Below are 19,563 nucleotides of genomic sequence, written 5' to 3' on the forward strand. Positions count from 1 at the left end.
CTGACTCATCCTTGAGGTGATCAGAAAAAATAGCTGGTGGTGGTTTGCACAAGCATTAAGAATTATTGAGAAACACAGTGTTTTGATAATAACACTGGAGTTCTATTATCAAGATTTATATTGATTTATAGGACATTTATTATGAATTGTTTACAATTTAGAATTTATATTGCATGTTTAATTAGCACTAAGTATAGTATTGAATTGCCACTGTGGTAGTGCTGCACTGTGTGTATGAGTGTGTTCTAAAAAAGGTTCCTTTGTCTGGCATTTACCCTGCTCTGCAGTAATGCCAGTAGCTGCCAGACAGAGGAACCTTTTTTAATACGGAAGAGCTATTGCCAAGTGATTTTGAGTATACTCCGCATTTGACACTGTAGACAACAAATTACTACTGACTCGGCTAGCTGAAGTAGCCAGAGTCACGGAAGGTGATTTATCTTGGTTCTCCTCCTTCTTGGAGAACTGATCACAAATAGTGAACCTTGGTCCTTTCACTTCTGAAAAACACACAGTGTCATGCGGATTCCCTCAGGTATCCCTTTTGTCACATGTTCTGTTCAATATCTATCTCCGCCCTCTCTTTGAAATCATCAGTAACCAGAAGTTACTTTACCACTCTTATGCAGATGACACACAACTTTATTTTTGCATCTGTAATAAAAAGGATCATTATCTCGGACTAGAGAAATGCCTTTCCCTGATAGAAAATTGGATGACTAAGGCCCCGTACACACGGTCGGTTTGGTCCGATGAGAATGAACCGAAGTTAATTTTCATCGGACCAAACCGACCGTGTGTATAGGCTATCGGTCTGTTTTCCTTTGGTCCAAAATTTTAAAACATGCTTCAAAACCGAACCGATGGACCACTGCCCCATTGGACCAAACCGATGGTTAGTACAGAAAAGCATTGGTTCAAAACCTGCGCATGCTCAGAATCAAGTCGACGCATGCTTGGAAGCATTGAACTTCATTTTTTCAGCACATCGTGTGTTTTACGTCACCGTGTTCTGACCCGATCGGATTTTGAACTGATGGTGTGTACACACATCAGACCATCAGGCCACTTCAGCAGTGAACCAATGAAAACGGTCCATCGGACCATTCTCATTGGTTTTGTCCGACCGTGTGTACGGGGCCTAAGAGTTATGTTAAACTCAACGGCTCAAAAACAGAGCTTCTCCTGTTTCACGCCAAGCAAAAGAATCAACCCGCAACAACATGGACACCCCCGCCCATTTTGGGTAAAACCATCACCCCTAGCACCAAAGTCAAAAGTCTCGGAGTCATTTTCGACACCTACATGACAATGGATGCACAAATAGGGTCAGTAGTCAGCGGATCCCACCATCTGCTGCACCTACTACGCAGACTCACTCCCTTTATACCAAAAGAAGACTTAGCAGTTGTGGTGGGAACAATTATCAACTCCAGACTTGACTATGCAAATGCCCTTTATCTCGGACTCCCCAAATACCAAATCACTCGTCTGCAAGTCGTTCAAAATACGGCCGCTAGACTTGTGACTGGGAAAAAAACATGGGAATCAATCTCACCTTCACTGAGATCCCTTCATTGGTTGCCAGTAAAAGACAGAATTACTTTCAAGGCCCTCTGTCATCCTGCCCTCGGCATCGCTGTAATTGGTGCTATATAAGTGTAAGTATTATTATTATTAGTATATGCAGAAGACGAGTATGGAGTGTATGGAGGTGGGTAGAAAATGTATTACAGAATAATAAAAATGGTAACATATAAAGTCCTAAACAGGATTATATTTGAGACTTGTTATGTTACAAATAGCATTTACCTGTAATTCTAAATAATGAACATCAGTGAAGCTTGGCTTGACCTTTACTCAAGTGCAAACCATCCAGATGATGTTTTGTGTGTTCTTCATTTTTGTTTGTAGATATGGTAGTTTAGAAGAGCCACTTAAGTATGTTATTTAGTTTTAAAAAGTTGTTAGTTCAGACCTGTTCTAGAGTTTACAAAGTAATTACAGAGCAATCATTAGTCAAGTAGATAAACCATGGAGGTTGACATAAGTGAATTACCAGTCCAGATTGAAACCATTATGATACACTAGGCAGAAATAAATTAGAATGTTACTTTAACAGCGACTGAACTCCCAACAAGTGAAATATATGTGTTAAAGCATGCTGTACAGTTTTAATTAGCATCTCCTAGGAATTCAATTAAGCATCACACTTTTTTTCTGGCATTCTTAGTAGGTGCCTTTTTTGTGCCAATGAAATCTATGCCTGAAAAACACCTAAATCACAGTATTTTTTGTCTTTATGATTTAAATACATAATCTACCCTGAAGTTTGACTCTTTACAGCTAACCTAATCCTTAATCCCCAAGAAAAACTTTCAAATGGCCTAATCTTACCTTACTGCTATATTCCTAGCAGTTAACACTATCCCTGTCCCTACCTTTAATCTCTAAACGTAATTCTCTAATATATGACCCTAAGCTTAACAATGACTTAACCCTTAGGTAAACCTGAAAACTGTATTATCACCTAAACTACTGGTCTGATTCAAACTCTACGCACCAATATCATTAGCACTTACACATCACAAACTCGATTCTGAGTAGTATCAGTACTAAAATTACAGAGTATAAAACTTCTGTATGTTGCAGTCTCCCGGGTCCTTATCTGCCTTAGATGCAGTGGGCTAGATTCAAGTAGCCCGCCGTAAGTTTGTGCGGGCGTAGCATATGTTATTTACGCTACACCGCCGCAACTTACACGGGCAAGTGCAGTATTCACAAAGCACTTGCTCCGTAAGTTGCGGCGGCGTAGCGTAAATGGGGCCGGTGTAAGCGCGCCTAATTCAAATTCGTATGAGTGGGGCGTGTTTTATGTAAATGGGTGGTGACCCGACATGATTGACATTTTTCCTGAACGGCGCATGCGCCGTCCGGGGAATTTCCCAGTGTGCATTGCACCAAAGTACGCCACAAGGACGTCATTGGTTTCGACGTGAACGTAAATTACGTCCAGCCCTAATTCAAAATTTGACGCGGGAACGACGTCCATACTTAACATTGAGTACGCCTCATAATAGCAGGAGCAACCTTACGCTGAAAAAGCCTAACGTAAACGACCTAAAAAAATAGCGCCGGGCGTATGTAAATTTGTGAATCGGCGTATCTAGGTCATTTGCATATTCTACGCTGAAAACGACGGAATCGCCACCTAGCGGCCAGCGTAAATATGCACCCTAAGATACGACGGTGTAAGAGACTTACGCCAGTCCGATCTAATGGCCCGTACACACGATCCGAATATCGGACGAAGAATCGTACGATTTTTGGATCGTGTGTACACTACTTTCGAGAGCCGATCACGACCGTTCATCCGATATTTTTAGATCGGACATGCACGAAAATTTTCCTCGTACGATGTAAGATCGTACGATTTTCGTTTAGTCAGTACAGTTGTCGTCCGACAATACAATACAAATACTTTACAACACATGACATCACTTCCGATTATTTTTTTCGGTCGTACGAGAATTTTCGTGACTTTAATAACCTATTTCACTTTACTTGCGACTATTAAGCGGAAAAAGTTGTACGATCCGTCGTACGATATTCGGATCGTGTGTACGGGCCATTAGGCTAATGTCGGCGTATCTTGCTTTCTGAATACAGAAAGAAGATACGCCGGCGCAGCTTTGAATTTATGCGGCGTATCTATAGATTCGCCGGCGTAAATCAATGCCGAATCTAGCCCAGTATATTTAGGGACAGATTCACAAAAGGGATACGACGGCGTATCTCCTGATACGCCGTCGTATCTCTGTTTCTATCTATGCGACTGATTAATAGAATCAGTTACGCATAGATATCCATAAGATCCGACAGGTGTAATTGTTTTACACTGTCGGATCTTAGGATGCAGTACCGCGGCCGCCGCTGGGGGGAGTTTGCGTCGTAAACCAGCGTCGGGTTCGCAAATTAGGAGTTACGGCGATCCACAACGGATTTTCGCGTTCGCTACGTCGCCGCTAGTCTAGTTTCCCGTTGCAAATTTAGTCGTCGTTTTGGGTGCCCTAACTTTAGTCAGAAAACGTATTGCTGTCTAAAGTATGGCCGTCGTTCCCGCGTCAAAATTTAAAATTTAACGTCGTTTGCGTAACACGTCCGGGAATACGGAAGTACGCTACGCGCGTCGCCGTTCGAAAAAATTACGTCACGGTGCGCAAAGAAGACGGGAATTGCGAAACGGAGCATGCGCAGTAGGTCCGGCGCGGGAGCACGCCTAATTTAAATGGCACACACCCATTTGAATTGGCCCGCCTTGCGCCAGAGGCTGCCAGCGTAGTTTTCATCGCAAGTGCTTTGTGAATCAGGCACTTGCGATGAAAACTTGTGGCGGTATAACGTATCTACGATACGTTACGCCGCCGCTCCCCTACGTGAATCTGGCCCTTAGTACCTAACCTGGCTAATGCAAATGTATCCAATTTAAATTGTAGCAGTAAATTACCAGAATTACTGACACAATGGGGGTTGATTTACTAAAAGTCGAGAGTGCAAAATCTGGTGCACTTGTGATTGATAGACGATTGACTTCTAACTTTAACTTGTTCAATTAAGATTTGACAAAAAACCTGGAAGCTGATTGGTTTCTATGCAGTGTTGCACCAGATTTTGCACTCTCAACTTTTAGTAAATCAACCCCAATGTATTTTCATTATGTGACTAATGGAAGTTATCAGTATCTATTCAGATTATACATTTTGTAATATTAGAGGATAAATCCACCCAAAGCTGATATTTTATCTTTGGCAGATACTAGAAAGTTAAATTGCATAACAATGTCTTATATCTCTTGCAAGATTCTGTTGGCGAGAAATTTGTGTGTGAGTTTCTGGGTTTACAGACCTGCTATTGTCAACCATCCTTGTTATATTTATTTATTTCATAATATAGAGGGTGTAACAAGAGGTGCTTGAACATCCAAATGTGAAAGCTTACAGGTAGACAGGAACTGACTGAACTGGCAGAGACATCTCTGTGTTGGAGTTTCCAAGGCATATACTGTGAGGCCCCGTACACACGTCCGAGTAACTCGACGGGCAAAACTCATCGTTTTGCTTGTCGAGTTCTGTGTGAAGCCGCCGAGGATCTCGGCGAGCCAACTTTCCTCATAGAACACCGAGGAAATAGAGAACATGTTCTCTATTTGGCTCGACGAGGAACTCGTCGGCTTCCTCGGCCGAAAGTGTACACACGCCGGGTTTCTCGGCAGAATTCAGCTCCGACCGAGTTTCTGGCTGAATTCTGCGTAAAGTCGTGTGTACGGGGCCTAAGAAGTCTGGGACTGACTCCGATCAATCTCCACTCTCCACCTCTTACTAATTTATCATATTTGGATAGACTCATTCACAAATTTATTGTTATGTAAGTTATGTAACTGAGCACAGCACAATTGCTTTAGAAAAGCTTTCACAAAATCAAAAACAAAATGTTCCATGATTTTATATATATATATATATATATATATATATATATATATATATATATATATATATATATATATATATATGTAAGATTGGGGTGATTAAACAAGCGGTAAGTGCATTTTCAATGAGTTGTGCCAGTCCAAAACTGTGTTTTTAGGGCATAGTAGTCCTTTTTTATTTAAAAGCAAGTCAAATCTCATACAGATAGGTCTTCCCACCCAGGGAGTTCTCACCATCACTACAAAAACATAACCTTCTTCTTGTGGCAGCTTTACTACTCCTAGTACCTCTGCATTGTCTTCCTGACCATTAAACACATTTTGGTCTTCCTGACCATCAAACACATCCCAGTGGTATGCAAAGATGCTGGTCTTTAGCTCTGCATCTTTCTTTGCAGCTCTCTAGCTGTGCTTGTCCCTCCAGGATTCTCTCTACAGCCTCCTGGCTGATCCTATGCCACACAGACTTCCTCTCAGGCCTGGGCCTTCCTCTAACTCAACCAGACCTTGATGCACATCAGCATCTCACATGGATCCCCTCAGACACATTGACCTCCCTCAGGAGGGTGGGGCCCTAAGCTCTAGCTCTGGCTCTATTATGAAACCAGCACATACCTGAGCCATCAGTGTGCTTGCTTCTCCTAAAATCTGGCATAAACCACCAATTTACAGAGTAGCATGGGGGTCAATATATTTACTGTACATATGCATAAATATAGCATTAATTCTGAGTATTTTGCAAGTAACACCAAGCAATAAATGTTGGCTACCTAATTAACATCCAGTGTTAAGGTATGGCATCTGGGTAATATGATTTGTATAGCATTTGGTGGAGTAAGCAGCATGAAATCAATGTAGATATGCTTCAGGATTCTTCAGAAAATGTATTAGTAACTTATAAAATGTTACCAGGGGCAGCCCATCCATTAAGGGCGCACGGGCGCTGTCCCTCCTATCCATGCATCTGGCCCCTTGCAGGATACTGGATGCATGAATTCCAATGAGGGGGTGTTTTTTTGAAGCAGCTGATTAGAGCTAGAGGCTCTAATAGGCTTCAAAATAGGGTGAGCCTGGGGTGCAGAGAATGTGAACCAAGCCCATTATAGATTATATTTTACATCTGGAGAAAAATTGATCTGCTGACCTTTATCCAGCGATGATTAGCCTCCTTTAGTCCACTTTCAATTTTTCTTTTTTCTTCAGCAGATATTGTAGCACTTCCTATAGCTGTTCCACCAAATTCATTCAGTTGTTTCAACACTTCTTTGCATGGCTGAAGTTCGCCCACTTTAAACTGTTAGAATAAAATAATAAAATAAAATAAATAATTTTTTAACCACTTCAGCTCTGGAAGCTTTTACACCCTTCATGACCAGGCCATTTTTTTTGCTATTCACTGTCCTAATTTAACTAGCGATTGCTCGGTCATGCAATTCTGTACTCAAGTAGATCTATGTAATTTGTTTTAAACAAATAGAGCTTTTTTTTTGGCAGTATTAGATCACTACTGGGTTTTTTATATTTTGTAATATAAATAAAAAATGCCAGAAATAAAAAAAAAATAATAACAATATTTTTTACTCTCTGCTATAAAACCTATCCAATTTTTTTTATTTGTTCATAAATTTTAGCCAAAATGTATTACGCTACATTTTTTTGATACACACATTCCAATTCTTGTATATTGATTGGTTTGTGTAAGGCCGCATACACACGGTCGTTCCAAACTGATGAGAATGGTCCGACGGGCCATTTCCATCGGTTCACCGCTGAAGTGGCCTGATGGTCTGATGTGCGTACACACCATCGTTCCAAAAACCGATCGGGTCAGAACACGGTGACGTCAAACACACGACGTGCTGAATAAAACAAAGTTCAATGCTTCCAAGCATGCGTCGACTTGATTCTGAGAATGCGCGGGTTTTGAACCGATGCTTTTCTGTACTAACCATCGGTTTGGACCGATCGGGCAGCGGTCCATCGGTTCGATTTTAAACCATGTTTTAAAATTTTGGACCGAAGGACAACGGACCGATGGGCCATACACACGGTCGGATTTGACCGATGAAACTGGACTTAAGGCCGTTTTCATCGGTTTGGACCAACCGTGTGTACAAGGCCTAAGAGTTATAGCACCTACAAACTGTGGTACATATACTGGAATTTAATTATTTTTTATACTGCTAATGGTGGTGATCAACAACTTATACTGGGACTGCAATAGTGTGACGAGAAATCTGACACTAATTGATGCTGGTGGGAACTGACAAACTGCCACTGACATCACCAGTTACATTAATACAGTAATAATACCATACCCTGTCTCTGTACTAATAACAATACCCTGGAATTAGTTAATAACTAGGGTGATCAGGTGGTTAACTATGTGCCTAACAATGTGTAATGTGTGCAAATTGTTTGCAGGGATGAGAAACACAGAGATCGTTCCCTGTGTACAAAGCTCTTTGTTGAATGTCAGTACAGAGCTCTGGGCTTTAAATGTTCACAGCCGATCAGCATGTCCCAGACAATAATTCAATCATTGACCCAGGACTTGCTGACAGGCTCCTGTTGTGTGCAATCACATCGGCTTCTGGCAGGGGTGAACTAAACCTGGAAGTAGGCCGCTTTGCCGATAGTGAGTGCTCGCTTGCAGTACATTGTGGGTGGACAGTCACTATGTGGTTAATTTAGCAAACCTTATTCACAGGAGTGGCAGTAGTTCCGACAAAGGACAAGACATAGCCTACATTTTAGGTGTGTTGCAATTTAGGTATGGTTTACATGCCTTCTTGGTGCATTACCATAGGAATATATAATAGCATTTTCATGAAAGCTCGTCAAAGATGCATCAAGCAGAACTTTTTTTGCACCTAAAATACACAAGTGTTAATGTAAATTTCAGTTTTCTATGTTTGGACTGGAGTAAAAACACCTGTTTCCTTCCAACATGCTACAGAGTGGGGCTTGAGCTCTTAGTTACAAAACAATAATCTCTTTGCAGAGGTTCAACAGTCAGAACTAAAACTCTCTAATCAATGGAGTCATGAGCTTTGTTGTTGTAGAGCTATAGGTCTGACTTAGTATGGAGTGTTTAGAAAGCTGAGGTATATATGTATATACAATACAATTTGTACTGTAGTAAAGTAGTACAGTTTCACCATAGTGACAACTGTGACCAGTCACAGACATCAAAATACTACCCAATGAATGTCAATGAATGAAAGGCATTATGTACTACTGACACATAATCTCTGTGATTGGTCACAGTAAATGCATGGTACCAGGGCTGGCCCGTTACAATGACATGTCTTCCGCAGTGTCCAGTCAACACAGCAGGTGGCAGATCGTGCAGCTGTGTGGCCCCTAGGGCATGCACAAGGAACACACCTGGATGACATTATATAACATCCACCCAGGAAAGGGACCTCTGGCACCTGAAATCATTTCACAATAGGCTGAGTGGGAAGTGGTTAAAGTAAGTAGACTGGAAGTGTGTTTGAGTGTAATTCAAGAACAGGGCTCTTGCAGTCAACAAAAGTACATACAAAAAAAAGGCGATAAACTATACCTCGACTTTTTCCAGTAATTCATTTAGCTGAGGCTCATTTCCTTGCTCTGCTGGTGTACTGGCAATTTCTTCTGCATCTTCTAACCACACTTGGAAATTTTGTAACTCTCCTTGAAGTCCATATAAGTTCTTCTTCTCCTCTTCTAGTCTGGAAAAAGATGGACAAGCTTGTGAATACACTTAGCCTAGGGAAGGGCAGCTTACTTTGTTTAAAAACGAGTTACTTTTTAGTTTTAGCAATATATGCTAAAGTTTTTTTTCATGTGTCTTATACTTTTTTAGATAGGGCATGTGTAGAGGGCAAGGGGCAGATCCACATACAATTAGATGGGCGCAGCGTATGTGAGATCCGCTACGCCGCTGTAACTTACTTTTGTCAGCTTTGAATCCACAAAGAATTTGCGCCGTAAGTTACGGCGGAATAGTGTATCTCTCGCGGCGTAACGGCGCCTAATTCAAAATGGCGAGTAGGGGGCGTGTTTCATTTAAATAAAGTGCGTCCCCGCACCGAACAAACTGCGCATGCGCCGTGCATTGCGCTAAATGACGTTGCAAGGACGTAATTTTTTGTGACGTGGACGTCAATTACGTCCAGCCTGATTCAGTAGATACGCCGGCGTACTCTCTCTGTGGATCTGCCCCCAAGTGTACAGGGCAAAGCTCTAAGAACCAAAATCTTTACCACCACTATCTCACCTAACAACACAAATATAGTAAGTAGGTTGTGTTAACTTAGACAGTTGGGTAGGATTTTGACTGTCCAAAAGTCTATAGATTTTAAACAATACTTTAACATGCTGTATATTATATTTAGATTTAGTTCATGCTAACACCTAAAATAAAAACAACTAAACTAGCTAACAATTTCTGTGCATCTCTATAAGAATGCATAATAATGTGAAGAAAAGGTTTGAGAAAAAATGTTTCTTTTTTTTTCCTTTTTGCTGTAAACATCACTCATTAAGGAGTTGCACAGTAAATCTTTTGACATACCCACGGTAAGCAAATGTATATACAGTTATCATTTTAGGATGAAGTTTGAAATATTATATTTCCATGTATTAAACATGTTGTACATTTTACAGTAGATACAGCTGAAACAGCCAAACAAACAGATCAAATACATATATGGGTTGCTTCAGACCTCATGCACACTGGGTGTTTAGCCCTGTTATTTGAGGCTCTAGGTGTAGATGGAAGGTAGAGGTGCAATGTCCAGATCCAGATGCTTGCATTCAGGGCACTATTTTCTGGGTGCATACTGCCATACATGTAACCATCTATACACAAGCACCCCATGTACCAGTGTACATGGGGCCTTACATGTCAAAAGATTTTTAATTATGTTTGTTTAGTACTGAAATTTATACAGCTATGCCACACTACACAGCCTGGTCTGGAAGGGACCTGATTTTGCTACAGCAAAGTACCATTCCTAGGTTTTGTCCCTCCCTTAGCCTGTGATTGACCAGTAAAAGAAGATACAGCAAATATATAAGCTCATTTGCTCTATCCTCTCATCAGTGCCATGTCAGCAGCTGGGTAGTGCTTCTCTCTGCTGGGATTGGGATTATAGGAGGTTGATACCAAGTCAAAATCAGGTACTTAAAAGAGAAGTAAGGTACTTTTTTTTCAGTATCATACTTATGTTACATTTTGAGTTTATGGGAAATCTCCATTAATAGCTGTAAAATATTGTAAATATGAATACATTTCAATTAGCTTTGTATCTATGTAACAGAGCCACCAATAAGGCTAGGTTAAGCAGACAAGACGGTGCCTAGGCGTGTGTATACAAACAATGGAGATCCAAACCTCATAGTTTTACACATACTCACTTCAAAGGATCCCATGCTGGGATATGCAATGAAGGGAGGCCAACCCGTAATCATATTTAACTTCCTGGGAAAATCAAATTAAATCTCCTTGTCCAGAATAGTCACAAGGATTTGCATTAAAGGGGTCTGACTTATGCAAAGTATAGGAATTGGAGATATATTCAACCTGTAATAGGGAAGCCCTCCAATCAAGAGCCACACTATGCCAACCAATGAGGCATCAGCCTGTAATGATATACATGAACTAGAGGGCAGGGAAATCTTTCACTTTATGGGTAAGCAGCCATCAGAATGGAACCAAAGGATAAATATGGGAAATGTCTGCCTTTTTCTTGTGACTGAATATGTTTGTAGATAAATGTTTTAAGGAATATACTCTGTATTTCTTCATGTAATTCTTTTATTTTAACCTAATATTTTCTCCCTTGTTGTAGACTATAGATAGATGGTTTATGTATTAGATAGACTTGCAACTTTGCTCCCTAATAAATGTTAATGTGTTAAAGCTTTCACTCTTGGTCAAAGAACTATCATTTAACCCACAACATATCTTTGCGATATTAAATCTTAAATATAATAAACAGGTAACAGATTGGCATCCACAAAGTTGAATATAGGACTGAAAGTATTTAATATAATACCAAGATGTGTGTAATGCAGATTAAGGTTATTGGGGGGAATTTAAACTGAGTCAGTTTTTCTGGTAGTTTGGAGGTCACAGCAAGTTTATCTAGGGAAAAATATAGGTAAATGTTTTTGTTTTATTAGTGGGTATTTGATTACGGTAACTCTAAGGAGAGAGGATACACCACATATTTTTTTTTATATCTCGTAAACATAGTTGAAAAAGTACCATTATAACAGGTCAATGTAATGGGGAGGAAGTACATAGTGGGAAAAAAATGTTTTTATTTGTTTCTTTTGTGCTCAGCAAGCTTCATTGCTATCTCTAACCATTGATTGAGTTTGCTTTATGGTGAGTACATATGTTTTTTATTGGAAATTCACAGAAAGAGTGTGGTTTTGGTTGTTATGTTGAAAAGGTTCAACAGGTTTTTGTTTTTTATTTAAATGGTGTCCCCACTAAAGACATAGGGCCAGATTCTCGTAGATCAGCGTATTTTTGTGCAGGCGTAACGTATCCTATTTACGTTATGCCTCCGCAACTTAGACGGGCAAGTGCTGTATTCTCAAAGCACTTGCTCCGTAAGTTGCGGTGGCGTAGTGTAAATAGGGCCGCGTAAGCCCGCCTAATTCAAATTTGGAACAGGGGGGCGTGTTTTATGTAAATAACTTGTGACCCGACGTGATTGACGTTTTTCATGAACGGCGCATGAGCCGTCCGTAGAATATTCCAGTGTGCATTGCTCCAAAGTACGCCGCAAGGACGTATTGGTTTCGACGTGAATGTAAATGACGTCCAGCCCCATTCACGGACGACTTACGCAAACGACGAAAATTTTTCAAAATTCAACATGGGAACGTCGTCCATACTTAAAATTGGTACGCCGCATGTAAGCCACCATATAGCACCACCTAATGTAAACGGCTTATCTGTACCGCTTCGGCCGGGCGTACGTTCGTGAATTCGCGTATCTAGCTGATTCACATATTTTTAGGCGTAAATCAGCGTACACGCCCCTAGCGGCCAGCGTAAAAATATGCAGTTAAGATCCGACGGCGTAAGAGACTTACACCGGTCGAATCCAATAGAAATCTATGCGTAACTGATTCTATGAATCAGGCGCATAGATACGACGGCTCAGACTCAGAGATACGACGGCGTATCTGGAGATACGCCATCGTATCTCCTTGAGAATCTGGGCCATAGTATTTGTGTATAGGACATTGAAGCTGAGCTACAAGGAAGGATATACAAGCAATAATATTCTCATTGTTGTTAGTTAAATTACCAGACTGTGGAATCTAATATCTGATAGCAATTATAGAGTGTAAAATAAGGTGCATTTAGCATACTGTATTATACCTTGAATTTTTTTTAAGGATAAACCCTACCAATAATTTGATAAGCTTAGTTTCTGGTAGATTTTTTTAAAAAACTGAATTGGGTGTAGCATATATTAGTATAAACACGGATGTGTTTACCGTTCTATTGTCTACCTAGAGGGTTCCTTGTGTGCGGATCTCAGAACTATTGTTCAGCATGTCTCCTCTATCTTTTGTTTTTGGGTATAGACTTTATTCTGGGAAGATAGTAGTGTTATTAATGTGTTATATAATGTTTGTGTCTCCACTCTTGTGCATATTCTAAAGGGTAGACTACTATGTCAAAAGTCTGTTCTGTGGTGCATTGTTGTATCATCACTGAACTTGTACATCATGGAGAAATTGATGGGCTGGATTGCTAAAGTTAAAAGTAGCTCTGAAATAATAAGAGCAATGGAGGAATCTAAAAGCCCATTGCACCAGGCACAAGATTATGTAAATGTTAACTTACAGAGAAAAAATACAGCTAACGTAAGGGTAAGACTGCACTTATTGTTGCGGCTTTCTGGTTAGTTAACAATTACAGACCATTGTTGTCACAAAACATATGTCTCGAGGAGGATCTAGAAATATCCAAAAGAAATAGCAGTACTCTAAGGCCGCGTACACACGGTCGGTCCAAACCGATGAAAACGGACTGAAGGACCTTTTCATCGGTCCAAACCGATCATGTGTGGGCCCCATCGGTCAGTTATCCTTTGGTTAAAAATGTTAGAACTTGCTTTAAAATTGAACCGATGGACGCCTAACCGATAGGTCAAAACCAATGGTTAGTATGCAAAAGCATGGGTTAAAAACCCGCACATGCTCAGATTCAAGTCGACGCATGCTTGGAAGCATTGAACTTCATTTTTCTCTGCACGACGTTGTGTTTTCGTCACCACGTTGGAATCGATCGGTTTTTTAACTGATGGTGTGTAGGCACATCAGACCATCAGTCAGCTTCATCAGTTAACCGATGAGAACGGTCCTTTGGAATGTTCTCATTGGATGGACCGACCATGTGTACGCGGCCTTAGGCCTCGTACACACGACCAGTTTCCTCGGCAGAATTCAGCTTCCGACCGAGTTTCTGGCTGAATTCTGCCGAGGAAACTGGCCGTGTGTACACTTTCGGCCGAGGAAGCCGACGAGGAGCTCGGCGAGGAAATAGAGAACATGTTCTCTATTTCCTCGTTGTTCTATGGGAGAACTCATCCCGCCGAGCTCCTCGGCGGCTTCAGTGCTGAACTGGCCGAGGAACTCGATGTGTTTGGCACGTCGAGTTCCTCGGCCGTGTGTACGAGGCTTTAGAGTTGCTAGGACAAATATGAAAGCTAGCCACCAGCAACCAACAATGGACAACCAAAATGAGCAGGGAGAGGTTGATCAGCTGACACGTGGGCTGAAAGATACAGACAGTAAATGTGAACAATTGTCTGCATCTTCCATCCCAGGACAGCATGTGCAATCTACACATATTAGATTGTAATGCAACCGGTTTGAGTATGTCTAGGTGCAACAGGAAATTATCTCCGTCTGGAGTATGTGCTAGTTTCAACAACTCATTGAAAGGTGGAACCTCTTTTGAAAGTGCCCCTATATCTTGTACGAAGACAGAACAAGTTGTTAATCAGGTTTTATCCATTGAATATTCTCAGCCTAAAATCACACCAGTTGTTAAGAGACGCTTTAATACTTTACAAAAGATAAAGTGCTTCACTTGTGGTTTATTCAGACACATTTCCCAGTTTTGTTTGTCTTCTGGTGAACAGATAGTAAAACAAAATCAATATACAACAAAGAGGCGTGACATGGAAATGTACTCACCCCGCTGGGGTTAAGGGCCTAGGAGTAATAAATATTAAAATAAAAAATCATACATCCCTTCCTCAAGTATTAAGGCAGAGAATGAGGCTTTACAGTATGAGATTAGGAAAATGAAACAATAACAGGATCAGTTTGTGAAAGAATTCCAATCCTTTAAAAGAAACATTATTGAGTCCTTGAATTGGAAAAATGGAGGGAGTAACTTGTCCATCGGGAGTACACTAAAACCAGGGATAAAATTCAAGATATAAGTTATGTTTTAGAGGTCGAGGGTATTTTAGTTTCACTAGATCAAAGTGGGAATGTCATTCACCGTTTACCAATGTACACGTAAGATTGTTGTATTGTTTGATTGTTTAAATAGGTTAAAGAAAAAAAGGGGATAGAGTAATAACTGTTTTCTACAAGTTATCTTTTTTCAGGTTAAGTGAGTTCCTGAAAGTATATATACATATAAAGCAGTTGTATGTAGATAGCTGTAGATATGCGTAAATAAGCGTCTAACAAAAGGTAAAGTATAATATTCCAATGTTTTTTCTTTTTTTTGTATTCTTTCAGTGGCCAGAAATGCCTAGAAATGTATTTGCAATTACCAAAGCTCTATCCAGAATGTATGGGATTTAGTCTAAATGAATCTGTGATGGAATGGATGTGTAGGAACTGTCCATGTATGAACAAAGATTTTTTTTTTTAGAGGTGTGTACACCATTGTTTTATGGCAATCAAGAAGAAATGTGATCACATTAATGCACATGCTTTGTATTGTTTATTTTTGTTTTCGTTTGTATTGAGCTCAATAATGGTACCAGTTTAAATTTATACCTTTTTTTACAAGTTTAAATGTATTTGCAAATAAATAACCTGTGCACAGATACGAGATCTCGATCCCTATAATTCTGAGAAACCGTAGGTATTTTTATTTTGTTTCGTTTCCCTTTCCTGTGGCTTAGAGTGAAGTTTAATTCACTCTGACACTCGGAAAGTACATAATAATAAATTACTTTGCACCTTTTGAGACCTTATGGATTCAGTAGAGCTTGTGTTTTGTTTTTCCTTCCAAATTGACTCATGTGCTATTAATATGTGTAAATGTTTTATGTCTACATGTTGTCTTCTTAGACTTTAAGTACTTACAAACCAACCAAGTGTTCCTATAACTTTTTGTTTGTCAGAGTACAGATATGCGAGTGTGTCTGGGAATTTGTGACTGTACTTACTGTTGATGGACTCATTACCTCTGCTGGAAGTCTGTTCCAAGAATCCACTACCAGTTAGTCCATTAGGAACCTCTCAGAAAATTACTTTGAAACACAGATTACCTTAAACATAGTTTTTATGTTTGTTTTAAGGATAACCTAGAATGGAATTAATTACAGTCAGGCCTAACTAAATTCTAAAATAAATATTTTTTGGTGGTCTGTTTCATTAAACAGAGTGTCTGGCCTCTCTCTTATACAACTTCATGTGGCCTGTTTGACTTGCAAATGGTTTTTCACTGAGAATCAATTAATATGTTCATCACTACAGAGAGGGGGCATTGCCTTTTGTATAGCTGCAATGTTTGAAGGCAGTTTCAATATTTGTTTTGTTTAACAAAAATACAGATTCAATGCGCTTTAACAATTTAAAGAGAAAGGGGTAGCATAAATCTCAGGTTGGGGCAGCATTAAATCTGTACTTTTTTTTTTACTTTTTTTGTTTCATTTTTTATTTTATTTTAATGTTAACTATTTTTCTTTCTTTCCTATATCACCTTTATTTTTTGGTGATTCTTGATTTTGCTTTAGCAATGGTAATATAAAAAAAAGAGAGGAGTATGGGGAACATTATAGGAAAAGAAAAACATTTAGAAGGGAAATCAAAGGAAAATGTAAGTTAACCAACAATGCACTAGCTTAAATGAACCTATTTAGAAAATAAAAAATGAACCTTTGCAACCCCTTTAAAGCTTCTCTATAGCATTTTGGGGTTAGGCCAAGTTCCAACAGTTCTTTTTCTTTTTTTTCCTCGTTCGACATTAGATAATTGTCTTATATCAATTTATGTCATTGTAGCTATTACCAACTATGACAAAAGTAACAGTAACACCTGGGTTTAGCAACAGTCATGTGACTATTTTCTTTGTATATGTGACATACAGTCCTCTCTACAGTTCTAATATTTGGCATTCATCAAATGTGGTCATTAGTCATTGCTCAGTTTTCTTTTTGTGCCATAACTAAGTTCAAAGAGCATTTCTTGAATATCATATAGATATCCTGGGACTTGTGAGACTCATAGTGATTGGCAAATAGCAGAGAGTATAGTACAATTGTACTTAAGAGTAATTTAGTTTGATTGTTCCTGAAGCCACAAGTAACTGGTGACATCACACTTATCCGCATTCTGAAATCAAGTTATTTTTGTCTGCTTAGGTGACACTGCCTAATCTCCACGGAGACCTCTTAAAGTTATTACATCTTCCATAGCCTGCTAAAAGGCTGGACTCATACAGTAGCTACACACAGTAGCCAAGGACAGAGCTATATGCACAAATATTTGGCACCAGCCAAGGTTTTAGTCCATCAGGGTGGGTATAACTGAACACAGTTTCAGTAAAAGGAGTTTGTGGTGAGTTGTGATGGCAACAAGATCCTCCTGGACACTTGAAGGGTCATACACACACACAGTGGTATTCAGCAGAAGGCGGGGCAGAGTTGCTTGCAGGCATTTGACAATGGAGGAAGAAAGATGGGGGATGGAAATCAGACAACCTGGCTGAAGGACGCAACCATTCAAATTGTTAAACTTGTCAATGGGAAAGGGTCTCATTATTTTGTCGCAGTATATGTAAAACAATTTTAATCTAATACTCAGAATGACAAGATAAGCATTCATTTGAATGCATAGGTCTTAAAAGTACTTGTGTTTTTCTTTCTCTACCTTTGTCCACATTAATAAAGTATAATCTCAGAAAACGAGGAAAGCTGATCCAAAGGCCATTACTGTATGCTGTATCCAATTGGAATCACCATGAAAGGCTATCCCAGAAGTTGAGAACAGGGATCCTCATGGTTTTTTTCCTTCTTGTTTTTTTATCACATAATTTTTAATATGGACTTATTACATCCAGAACAAGCGATGACTACCAATACTGGGATCCAGATATGTGGACTGTAGAGATGGGGAGTTTAAAAGTTTTTCTCTCAAATAGTTTTATTTAATTTCAGAGGGCAAGACCCAAAGTTCCAAATATTAAAGAAGATTACACATAAACAATTATTCATATTCTCAACTGGCGACAAGGGGATATCTGTTGCCTTATGAGTTTATGTGAAATCTCCATTAATAGCTGTACAATATTGTAATTATGAATATATTTCAATTAGCTTTGTATCTATGTAACAGAGCCACCAAGAAGGCTAGGTTAAGCAGACAAGACGGTGCCTAGGCTTGTGTATACAAACAATAGAGATCCAAACCTCATTGTTTTACACATACTTCAAAGGATCCCATGCTGGCATATGCAATGAAGGGAGGTCAACCCATAATCAATACTTAACTTCCCGGGAAAATTTTATTAAATCCTCCTGCTCAGAATAGTCACAATGATTTGCATTAAAGGGGGCTGACTTTTGCAAAGTATAGGAATTGGAGATCTAGCCAGTCCGTAACCAGTAATAGAGAAGCCCTCCAATCAAGAGCCACGCTATGCCAACCAATGAGGCATCAGCCTGTAATGATATACATGGACTAGAAGGGAGTGAAATCTTTCACTTTATGGGTAAGCAGCCATCAGAATGGAACCAAAGAATAAATATGGGAAAGCTCTGCCTTTTTCTTGTGACTGAATATGTTTGTAGATTAATGTTTTAAGGAATATACTCTGTATTCCTTCATGTAATTATTTTATTTTAACCTAATATTTTCTCCCTTGTTGTAGACTATAAATAGATGGTTTGTGTATTAGATAAACTTCCAACTAGGCTCCCTAATAAATGTTTTTGTGTTATAAATCTTTCACTCTTGGTCAAAGAACTATCATTTAAACCACATCATATCTTTGAGATATCAAATCTTAAATATAAAAAATGGGTAACACTTACCTCAGTGGATGCAGCATTGGTCTGATGCTGCATCTGTCCCCTGTTGCCTCTACACTGAGAACCAAGTGATTGAACACTGTCAATCACTTGGTTCTGACAGCTCCCTGAGCAGAGAGCTGCTGACAGTCAATCAGCAGCTCTCTGCTCTGCTCCTCCACACTCACTGGAGAGCTAAGCTGTGGAGGGGAGGGGAGTAGCCATCTCAGGCTCTCAGTGGCTTACTGAGAGGCTGATTTGGGTGTCAGTCCAGGCACCTGATGGATTCAGACTTCCATTGTCGCGATGACGCCGTGCCTATACTGATATCTGTGACATCAGCAGAGAGTGGACTTCAGTCCGCTCTCTGCTAAAAACAGGTCACAGGAGTGCAAAACTAATTCCACTCCTGTTATCTATAGGAGAAGCCTAGCCAAACAAGCTATGGCTGGACTTCTCCTTTAAGCACTTGCTGACTGCCCTATATCAGTTTTACTGCTACAGGACGGCCGCTGTATGCAGGATCATGTATATATACTTGATCCTGCACTTCCGGGTAGGGGGCACGAATGTGTGTCACAGGTGACTCGCTCCGACTGCGATTACACACAGCAGGAGTCGATCAGTGAGTACCATGGACTCAATGTCTGCCAGCACCCACCAATCATCAGCCACAGAGACAGAACTGCAATCTGCCTATTTAAACAAGGCAAATAGCTGTACTGACAGGAGGGAAGGCATGGATCCTGTTTTGCTGCAAAGCAAGGATTGGGATTCATGTCTTCCCCTAGT

General features: G+C 39.9%; 1 protein-coding gene across 1 annotated transcript in view; it reads right to left on the minus strand.

Annotated features, from left to right (window-relative positions):
- Positions 1-19,563, minus strand: part of DMD (dystrophin) — a 2,981,380-nt gene that overhangs the window by 1,156,977 nt on the left and 1,804,840 nt on the right. Inside the window, exons 46-47 of the mRNA XM_040336499.1 lie at positions 9,057-9,204; positions 6,630-6,779 (exon numbers count right to left, since the gene is read on the minus strand). Of these exons, the coding sequence (XP_040192433.1) occupies positions 6,630-6,779; positions 9,057-9,204 (298 nt within the window). The remainder of the gene's footprint in view (positions 1-6,629; positions 6,780-9,056; positions 9,205-19,563) is intronic.

This window comes from Rana temporaria, chromosome 2 (assembly GCF_905171775.1).
Source record: "Rana temporaria chromosome 2, aRanTem1.1, whole genome shotgun sequence".
In the NCBI taxonomy this organism is placed as follows: domain Eukaryota; kingdom Metazoa; phylum Chordata; class Amphibia; order Anura; family Ranidae; genus Rana; species Rana temporaria.